The sequence below is a fragment of the Physcomitrium patens genome, chromosome 20 (genome assembly GCF_059467195.1).
Source record: "Physcomitrium patens ecotype Gransden chromosome 20, ASM5946719v1, whole genome shotgun sequence".
Classification (NCBI taxonomy): Eukaryota; Viridiplantae; Streptophyta; class Bryopsida; order Funariales; family Funariaceae; genus Physcomitrium; species Physcomitrium patens.
The window spans coordinates 3,313,919-3,324,786 of NC_143429.1; the positions used below are offsets into that span (position 1 = coordinate 3,313,919).

The 10,868-nt window shown below is 40.3% G+C and overlaps 1 protein-coding gene across 3 annotated transcripts; it reads left to right on the forward strand.

Moving 5' to 3' along the window:
- Positions 1-5,535: 5,535 nt before the first annotated feature.
- Positions 5,536-9,523, forward strand: LOC112273479 (uncharacterized). 3 transcript variants are annotated; one of them, XM_024502333.3, is made up of 2 exons: positions 5,536-5,673; positions 6,769-9,523. In XM_024502333.3, the coding sequence occupies exon 2, from the start codon at positions 6,826-6,828 to the stop codon at positions 8,809-8,811; it is 1,986 nt and encodes a 661-aa protein (XP_024358101.1). In that variant the 5' UTR covers positions 5,536-5,673; positions 6,769-6,825; the 3' UTR covers positions 8,812-9,523. The 3 variants fall into 3 exon arrangements, with proteins under 3 accessions (XP_024358101.1, XP_024358100.1, XP_024358102.1); XM_024502332.3 differs by having other exon boundaries at positions 5,552-5,712; XM_024502334.3 differs by lacking the exon at positions 5,536-5,673 and adding an exon at positions 5,728-6,031.
- The last annotated feature ends 1,345 nt before the right edge of the window (positions 9,524-10,868 follow it).

Genomic DNA, 10,868 nt, shown 5'->3' on the forward strand with positions numbered 1-10,868 from the left:
CTGCTGCAAAAGATTTGGCAATTCATTTATCAGAGCTACATGCAACGATGAAGGCGCAGTTAAAAGAGGCTCAACAACAACAAAAGACCAATGCGGATGTCTATCGAAAGGAACAATCATCATTCGTCTTGGGTGATAAGGTATGGCTACTTTGTCGCAATATCAAGACCACTCGTCCTTGTGACAAGTTGGACTATCGAAGGCTGGGACCATTTTTTATTTCTGCACAAATCAATCCAGTTGCATATCGTTTATATCTATCGGAGTCAATGAAAATCCATCCAGTATTCCACATGTCTCTTCTTAAATTATACAAGACAGTGGACATACCAAGAAGACGACAAGCTCCACCTCCTCCTACAGAAGTGGACAATAATGAAGAGTTTGAAGTAGAAGAAGTCTTAGATTCAAGGCGACGCTGAAATAAATTAGAATATCTTGTCCATTGGCACGGATATGGTATTAGTGAACGCACATGGGAGCCAATAAAGAATCTTGCAAATACAGCAAAGGCGGTGGAGGCTTTTCATCGACGACATCCATCAAAATCAAGATGAAAACCTTCTTTATAAAAGAAACAACATCTAGATAAGATAACATTCTACTTTCAATTCTTGTTCGTAGCTTTGTTGTAGTAGTGGCGCTCAAGAGATGGAGAACCAACAACCAACGGATTCAATTCAAGAGCCTTCATTTGTTGACCTGCCGGTCGAGACATTACTCTTGTCACAACCTTCAAGACGATGCAATCGAGATGAAGATCTTCAAGAACGACATGTTCTTCCTTGAATAGATGGTGAGATACAACGCGTTTGGTATCACAATTTGGAAAGGGACTCCCGATGTTTGGTGATTTTGCTAGAGGTAGGAACAACTCCTGATGGTGTTCCAAATATCCTATTCGAAGGAAGTTACAAAGGCCTCAACAATGATCAAATAACTGGGTGGTCTTTCCGCCCTGGTATGGGACACTACCGATGGTTGAGAGGCCCTATCAATCATCTTCGAAGAGAACAGAGATCAGAGTATGTGGCGAATACAATTCGTCGCATCATAGATTTCCTCAACATATGATGACTGCTCCTCGTGGAACTCGTTCCTAGAAGGAGGGGTAATGTCACGGCTATAATCATGTAAGCTAATAATTACATATAGAAATAGGTAGAAGTAAGTAAAAGTAGATAAAAGTAAATTAATTCTATAATATTTAATATGGAAGCTTCTTAGAAGCTTTCTAGATGTTGCTTTGACTTCATAGGTGTCTTTAATTGACTTTTTGGATTAGAAACGTGGTCAACAAGTTGGCCATGTGCCACACATGTTGTTAGCTTGAAGATCAAGCTAACTATGTGGCCCACACGTAGAAAAACTTGCCTTATAAGTCAAGGCATGTGTCCTACAAAGTCAACACATATTGGAGGTCCTATAGAAAGTTGCCACGTAGCCTCTAGTTAGATAGTATATATAGAGACAAGAGTGAAGGCTTCTTCACTCTTATCAACTCCTTTCTTGCTTCTAGTCTAGTTTCAAGGGTCTCTAGTTTTCTTGTCTTTTGGCAATAGCCATTCCAGTTTCTCTTTCAATATATATACTTGTTTATATATATTTTGTTACCTCTCTTTGAGTGAAGGCTCACTTATCTGAATTATTTTTTCATCGAGTTCTTGTCCTTGACAATTTGGCAATATGAATGGTAATTGGTGGTAACTCTTGTTGTATATATTAGAATTTTATTTTTTCTATTATTTTTTATTTTCTCTCATTCTAAATATGGTTATAAATACTTCTAAAAATATATTCAAATGATATAGAAGTTGTGAATTATTTTTCATAAAATATATATATCAAGAGAGAATACTCTCAAATATAAGTATATCTATGAATTCACTCAAATAAATCTACTAAGATATTTAGAAGAATATAATTTCAAATAGACCTTGTTTTATTGTAAACATTGTCAAAATTTTGTTCTTATTCTATTAAAATTTTCAATTATATTAATCTTTGTTACCTTCACATTTGTAATAGCAAGACTTCTTGAATTTATTTATGGTGTTAATTTACTTGTCTCTTTCAACTACACAACTTCTTAGTGTAGATATTGGATCTCATTGTTGATTTCTTCCATATGTGTAGGAGCAGTACTTTTATGGTTGTCATTGCTAATATGTAAAAAAAACATTCGTAAGAAGATCAACAAGCTTATAAAGATTTGCAATAGTTGCAAATCTATTCTCGCTTCTACTAAGTATAGCATCCATAATTTGTTTTCCTTCAATCTCTATAATAGACAATTTTAATAAATCCACAAGTCAAAATAGATTAGAGAAATCAATAACTTCTGATATCAAATAATTTTTTCTGAAAAAATATCTATTTAAGATTATAATCTTCTATATGTATATTTATGGTTTAAAGTATCATTTATAAAATATTTTTAATAAAAATACAAAATTATCAAAAATTTGACTTTATAAACTTTAACTTTGTAAATTTCAAAACCTACATATTGTTCTTAAAGCACTTAAAGTTACATTCTTGTAACACAAAACCTTCTAAGATTGATGTTTTTATTATAACAAGAATTTTTTTTGGTCTATTTATTTTATATTTATTTCAAAATATAAATATTGATATATATATATATATATATATACGTATTATTATTAATAATTATAATCAATAAAAGGATATTTTATATGTATTCATATTTTATATGATTACAATATGATTACATTAAAATATGAATACATATACAATATGATTAATTTGTACTTGAGATATTTTTGTCAGCAATTAGGATGATATTTTTAAGTAAAGAGAAGGGCTAGACATGGGCTAGACTTAATTAGAAAGAAGGTGATATTTGTAAATTAGCATGGATACAGAAGTTGATAGAACCTCAAACTCAATGTTGTACAAAAGTAAATGGATGTGAAAGTTAACACACCACAAAAGTTAATAGACAGAGAAATCAAAAAAACTAGTGGATTATACAAATATGAGGATATTAAAGATTTAGAGGCTTAGAAAGTTATGGTAGAATTAGAACATACAGAGGAAAGAAGAGAAGGTTCAGACATCATTTTCCCAGTCTTTCTCTGAAGTATGTGAATAAAATTTTGGGTCTTGTGTAGAAGTTGATAGCATCACATATTAATACAAAATATAATGATTGGATGAATGAATTCATTTTTTCTTGTTAAACCTATTGAAATTGAGAATATATATATATATATTATTTATTTATTTATTTATTTATTTATTTATTTATTTTTAAAATTCCAACCACCACCTACTTTCTGAATTCTTTCCTTATATTTTTGCAACCTTTGAGTAGAAAAAATGTTCTATTGCCAACTTGTTAACTAAAGTTTTGATCAACAACTACTGCATATATTTTTATGCAAATGAACAGAATAATTTGCAAATGTTAAGATGTATTTACATGTTTGATCAGTGAAAAAATTATCATTTTCATCAACTCTATTTTGATATGATGTCGTATAAGTTTTTAAAATCTAATATCTTAGGATGTATGTTGAACATTTTTTTTATTCTTTACTACCTTAACTTATTAAAAAGGAAAAGAAGATAAGGGTTGTTACTGCACACATTGACAATTTAGTTATATTTTAAAACTTTTTTCTGTTTTTTCATTGTTATATATTGCTATATTTTTTGTTTCTTTAATATTTTAAATCTTTTTATCATGAAGATATATTTTATAATTTTAATTGGTATAAAATTTTAATAAATTAGTCAAGTATAAGTACTTCATTGTATCAAAACACTGTTAAAATTGATTAAAACATAATTAGTCACAGTGTGAAATAATATTATAATCATTATAAGGCAAATGTTCGTATAAAAATATTTAACTTGAGATTGTTTCAAATTGAGGTTTATGGTATGTTTATAAAGTTGGTATTTTCAAAAATAGGGCTACTAAACTAATTGCAATGTATATATATATATATATATACACATATCCCATTTTAAAACTATAATGTAATACATTGTATTATTTTTAATAATTGTGATGATAAATTTGAGAATAAAAATGATTCTTTAAGCCAAAATAAAAAAGTAAGACATGATTTTGAGAAATTCATATAATTTTATTTTTTTTACATACACATAATATTATTACATAAATATTTTTTTACATACACATAATTTTAGCATTTATGTACTTGGTTTTTATTTTTATTTTTCTTGGATATATATATATTACAAGTGTACATGTTTTCTTCTCAATAGATTTATATAGTTTTTTGCAATACCATGAATTCTACTTGTATAATTGTGACATTGAGATTCCTTATTAAATTGTGCATTTATATTTTACTTTGCAAGTAATCAATAGTTCATATTTTAGTTTTTCATTCTGTTCTATATATATATATATATATATATGAACCAGCCTATGTTTGGATGGAGCATAAAAAATTCTCATTGGCTGGAACAATAGGGTGGTAAAACCCACTTACTGCCAACTTGTCTAGTTATCGGGATAGAGTAGACCGGAATGAGTTAGGATGGGCCAGGCTGGCAGCCATACAAATGAACTTGACTTGCAATTGGCTAACATAGTGCCATTTTTTTGTTTTTTTTAATTGCAATAAGGGACATTGATTGGTATATTGTGTGTATGTGTTTTTTTGGTTGCCAAAAACAAACTTGATATTGGCAAAGCCAATGGTTTAACTACTAGGATATATATAGATATAGATACATACATATATAAATTAAGCAAGAAGCAAAGTACAAAAAAACTAAAATATACATTTACAGTGCTTCTCCATTAAATGACCTCATCCATTGTATGAAAAAATATTAAATATTATTAATCATATGGGATTTATTAGTTTTTTGGAGAATAATTATGAAGGGGAGCACTTTACTAGCATTGCCAGAAACCTTACTTTAACATGTTCAATTTCATTCAAAAGAGATGTTTTAAAAATCCAAAAAGATGTCAACCCGAAGTTACAAGAACTGTTTCAAAAACATAACTATTATCTGGTATTTTTATACCAAAACTGTATATAACTCAAGAATTCAACTGGATTCGCAGAAACTGGTAAACAGGGTGCTAGATGTAGAAGCAGCAGCAGCAAACAAACAAACAAACTAGGAACTGAGGGTTGAGGTTTCTTCCCGCAAGTCTTTTTACGGTGACATTTATGTGCATTGAACTGGAAGATGGGGATGGAGTTACTACATTGCGAGGCATGAAGCTCCGAAGCCTTCTGGAGGACTTATCTATACACATCCCCTCCATCCAGGACTCCGCTTTGTTTCTGGAGCTTTCGCATCCTACGCCGCGGAAGTTTCCACACAGACTCCGAGCCTTTGTCTAACATCATCCCGTGCCGTCAAGCTCCGGGGCGTGTCGACGTTTAGTTTTAGGGTTCAGAGCTCCGCCTCATCCGCGTTGAGTCTCCTCGTGTTTCTGTTTCCTACCCTGCGTCTGAGCTTTGGGGTGGAATCATGCGGGGGTAAGGAAAGGATGACGGCTATGGAGGTCGGAGCGCGAGGATGCGCGGCCGGGCGGGAAAATGGCGCAGTGGCGTGGGATCTCTGGTCGTGGTTTAAGGCGTGGCGGAGCTCTTGCGGCTGTTCCCGTCGCCGAGGTGCTAGAACCGGAGGGACGCTGCCGCATTCGAGGTCGTGAGCCCCTGGCAGAATTACCAGACTTCTCTCTAGGTAGGTGATGAGCGATGCATGTGAATGTTAGGGTGAGATGGGATGCGTGTGCTGCGAGGTTTGATTGTTGGTAGGGAGCTTCATTGGACTGTGTGGGAGACGATGCTGCAACGGGGGGCCGCGTCACGGAGAACGTACACGGAGAAGATGCTGAGCTTTCAACTTACATTTTCTTTTATTTTCTTTTTCTGGATTTTGATTACGTATTCTACAACTGCGGACGGAGCTTAGAAACCCTAGATCGATAGTACCTGTTTTGGATAAGATCATTCCGTGGCGTGCGAGTTTACCGTGCTGCGACTCCCCTTGGGCTTCTCTGGTGAGTTTTGTTTCCTGGTTTAATGTGTTGGCACACACCATAACGTTTCCTGACAAGCTGATCCACCTCAAGGACTGTGTCGGCATTACCTTCAGCCCGTTCGGACAGAGCTGTGGTCAATCTGCCAGGTCACATCAGCTTGGACCAGATGTCTTCCGCCCCTGGTTTGGGGTGGTTTTCCCTCTTTCTATCTCTGCTGCAAGGTTACCATTTCAACTGGAAGTGTCGTTGCTTGCTCAACGTCTGTTCTAAAGTGCTTGCGGAAACTCTCTAGTCATGCGAATTTCGAAATATGTAAAAGAATGAAAGCAAGATCAAACCGTTGCCTGTCTGTCAAGCTGGTGTCTCATAATTCTATTTGGGTACAACTCTTAAACAGCTGATGCAGCAGCAAGACATGATTCACTGTATACAGTGGTATTCGAATTCACCTAGCCGAGTTTTGCAGTGCAGTTCTGAAGTCTAATAGAGTGTTCAGGTGTAAGCAGCTTACACCAGTCCATTCCTTAAGCTTTATTTGAGGTCTGAATCCCTGCATATCTCCAGCAATGTTATCCTTCAGCCCTCAGGTCCTGTGCATGCGGGACTGCATGATGATACCCGCATCCAGCTACTCTTTTGGACTCTGTTCCGGCAACTCAAAAGAGTTGCGAGGTCTTATCAGTGACGACGACCAGAGTGTTCCATTGTATTGCGATTTTGGTTTTAGTGACTGGCAGAAGTGTGATTTTGTGCAGAGTTGACGCTGTAGAGACGAGTTGCAACAGCGACAAGTCCGAAGACGGGGTTGAAGCATGTCGTGGCGAGACGAGAAGGCGGAGTATCTGCAGAAGAGCAGGGACTTCTCCTTCTTGCAGGAAGATGGTCGGGATCCCAGAGAAGTTCAGAGAAGCAAGAAGGGCAGTGACGATCGGGTGCCCGACAACCAGGAGGCGCGGGACCGGTTGCTCCGACTGAAGGCTCTGGAGAAGCAGAGAGCTGACAAGCAAAAGAAGCAGTATGTTCGGAGTCCGTCCCCCGAATGGGAAGATCGGTACGAGCGGCGGGAGACGGAGAGGAACGCAGGGCCGAGCGGGAGCAAGCGACCGGCAGGGAAGGACAACTTCGGGTCGTTTTTTGGGAAGGTGGAGAAGGTGGTGGCGAAGCGGGTGGTGGAAGAGAAGCGAGCGCGGGAGATAGCTGCTCGCGAAGCCCGAATAGCCGAGGCGGAGAAGGCTGCGAAAGCTCGGGCAGAGAGCAGGATGAGGGCGGCGAACAGCGGGTCGGGAAGCAAGCCCGCAGCAAAACCGAAGCCTGTGAATCCGGCGGCAGCGAAGGCGCAGAAGCTGAAAGACAACCGGGACTACTCGTTTCTGTTTTCGGACGAGCCCCCGAGCAAACGCGGGGGAGGCGAGGGTAGGGATTCTGGAGCAGAGCCCAGCAAGGCGTCGAGAGACGGCAGGGGCTCCGCAGAGGGTTCGGCGAAGCAGAAGTCGATGAGTTCGATGGGTTCACAGGGTCAAAAGGCGAAGGTGGCAGGCAATGGTAGCGTGCGGCCTTCGTCGGGACAGGGATCCGCGAGCGGGCAGGCCCGCCATGCAGGTGCGATGGCGAGCAGGGCGGGGTCTGGCGCGGAGAGGGACAGCGGTGGTCGGGAACCTCGGTACGAGAGCGAGAGAAGGTCGGAGAAGGAAGTGCGACGCGCGAGCGAAGGGAGGGCGGAACGGGGGCCACGGTTGGATGGGGAAAGGAGGGCGGAGAGGGGGGTGGCACCGTCTCGAGCGGGATTGGCGAGCAAGAGTGGGGTGGACGAGAGAGCATCGTCTCGAGGAGCGGCGTCGAAGATGGGGATGGCGTCGGATAGGGCAAAGAGAGACGGGCAGGAGAGGGCGAAGTCAGCGGGCTCGAAAGCTATGAACCACGACAGAAGTGTGGTTCGGGAGTCAGTGTCGGCGAAGCAGTCGTCAGCGAGTCGGGTGGCTCAAAGTGGAGGTCAGAGGATGATGTCGCAGTCCGGGAATGGGAGCGTCCGAGAGAGGATGGTGGCGAAGTCGACAGCAGAGGTGAGGGTGTCGCAGTCGGTCCGGAGAGACAGCGAGAGGGATGGATCTGCGATGAAGCGAAAGAGTGTCGGGGAGCCGGCGAGGAAGGCGGCGGTGAGTGCGAAGGCGAACGACGGGAGGAGAGTGGAGAGGCCGAGGTACGGGAGCTCGGACTCGGAGAGCGAGATGAGAAGAGTGGTGGCAGGAGGACCTCGACCTGGAGCATCAGGTGGGAGCAGAATGGCTCCGGCGAGCGCGAACGGGTTGAAACGGAAAGCAGTCGACGAGCTGGATAGGAGGAAGACGATGGGTGTTCCGACGAGGAGGCCAGCGGCGGACGAGGCGATGAGAAGGAAGTCGGTGGGAAGCGAGGGTACGCAGAGGAAGGCGAGCGTGGAGGTGAGGAGACCAGCAGCAAGGGAGGAGGTGGCGAGGAGCAGGCCAGCAGCCGGGAAGGAGAAGAAGAGGGTGCAGGAGCTGGACTCTGAGTACGAGTCGGACAGCGAGGACGGAGGAGGCGCTCGAGCATCAGGGGTGTCGAGCATCATACAGAAGCTGTTTCGGTACAATCCGAACAAGTACAAGGATTTGGACGACGAAGACGACAAGAACATGGAGACGAGTTTCCGACACATACAGGCGGAGGAGAAGCGGAGCGCGCGGCTGGCACGGGAGGAGGACGAGAGGGAGCAGGAGTTGATAGAGGAGGAGGAGCGGCAGGAGCGGCTGCGAAGGATGAAGAGACAGAAGGCTCGATGAAGTGGGGGAGTGGGATAGGTTGCGTGGAGAGTCGGAACGCAGAGTGGGACCTGGAAGGAGGTGGGATAATGAGAGACGCGGTGGCGTGGTGGACATGATGCGGGTGGATTTGGGTTGGTGATGAGGTATCGCATTTGATGGACACTCGAGGGCGGGAAGCGACAGGTTCGGTTTGCCACTATCAAAGCATGTTGCGCGTTGGCGTTGGGGAGGTGGAGGCTCTGAGGAGCCGGAGTGTGCTTGTGTACAGGGACGGATCGACGAGCACAGTAGGATGCCGTGGTGGGTGGAGATGTGGATGACCGGAGTTAGGGGAGGGTTCGGAGTTCAGAAGCGAAGGGTCGTTCGCCGATGTAGGTAGACGAGAGGATAGTGTGTGGTCTGGAGGAATGGGTGTGGGGATTCCTGGAGGCGATTTTGTACTTGTATGAGGTAATTTATGTCCCGAGGGGGACGCGGAGGGTTCGAGAAAGTGGAGTAGCGCGAGGTGGGTAGTAATTGAGGTATGCTGTGCAGGGAATACATGGGGTGGGGGTGATGTTTAGCTTTTTTTCGTTCGAAACTGTGGGACCGTTGGAACGCGAATTTTTTTAGGCAAGTTATGCGTGGAAATAGCACAGATTTTTAGTTAATCTTAGCATCATTTTTCTGCACACATAGAACATTGTATGGATTTGTTTTTTTTGTTATGGATTCGTGCTTTGTTCTTTTTCTTCTGTGTATGTTTATCTTATGTATCAATTCTGGCCTTGTCGGTTTTTAGCATCGATGTTGTGAATTGTTTGTTATGCATGTTTTGTCGGTTATATTTGTTAGTACATTATCCCCTGGAATTATGTTTCCATCGCCGTTGGTATGGTATGTTACATAGTCTTGATATCTTGTTTCAAGTGGATGTAATTGCATTTTTGAATTTCAGGTAATGGAGGTGTCATCTGCTACAGATTATTTATGTGGGTCTATAATTACTCATGTGGATTTTAGGTGTGTGGCATGTAAGTAGGCCCTCATGATCCAGATTTTTGGTTTTGAAGATCTCAGCACATGGTATATCACAACTATTTTTTTGTGTTAAAGGAGCTTGTGGAAATTACACACTTGCAGAAAATATGTCTGTGACGTCGTTAATTTTTGATTCCCATGCTGTTAAGGAATAATACTCAGCAGGAACTTGTGGATGTAGCCAGCCCTTGATGCTTCTAGTAATTAGTTATTCTGTCCCTTTATAACATAGAAATCAAACTTTGGATAGTTGGGATTTTTTGTTTTTCGAAATTCTTTTGCAGTGAAATTTCAATTTTTAGGAAACTGTGCCTCGTATTTTAAAACCTGGGTATTTGAAGGGTGTGCAACTCTTGAGGGTTTATTACTTACATGTGTTGTAGCAACAAATTTTTAAGCTCGATTATGGATTAAACATATTTTTTTCACAGTTATTTTTATTTTAATATAACTTATCAGTGATGAATGAGCTGAAAAAATACTTTTTTCTTTGGTGTTGCACCTGTGGTTGCAATGTTTAAGGAGATATAAACCCTTTCAATATACCCTTTTAATATGATGAATCAAAACCGTAATGATATTTTCATATATATGATGTGGCAAAAGTCTTTATCCTAATCTAAAATTATTGATTGTAAAATTGTGATAACACTAACAAAAAAATTTATTTTCATCATATGAAATTTAGATTATCACTTGGGAATCGGAGGATAAAAAAAAGTGTACTTTTAAATATATGATATTGAAATTATTGCATGTGATTTAAACAAAACATAGGCACAAAAAGAAGTGGTGTTAATGCCACTATAGTTGTTGCTCCTGCTACTAAAACTTATTTTTGATAACTTTATATATTTTTTTTCCTATTAAATTACTTTCTGTATAATTTGAAGAAAAAAACATATTGGAAATTTGAACAAATATTTGATTATTTTTTTTAAAAAAAAGAAGCAATATATCAAGTGAGTGGTGGATTGTGGTGATAGTAGCAAAATTGTGGTAGTATGTGGTAGATGGGGGTTGTGGCACCAACATAAATTGTGATGGTATTAGCA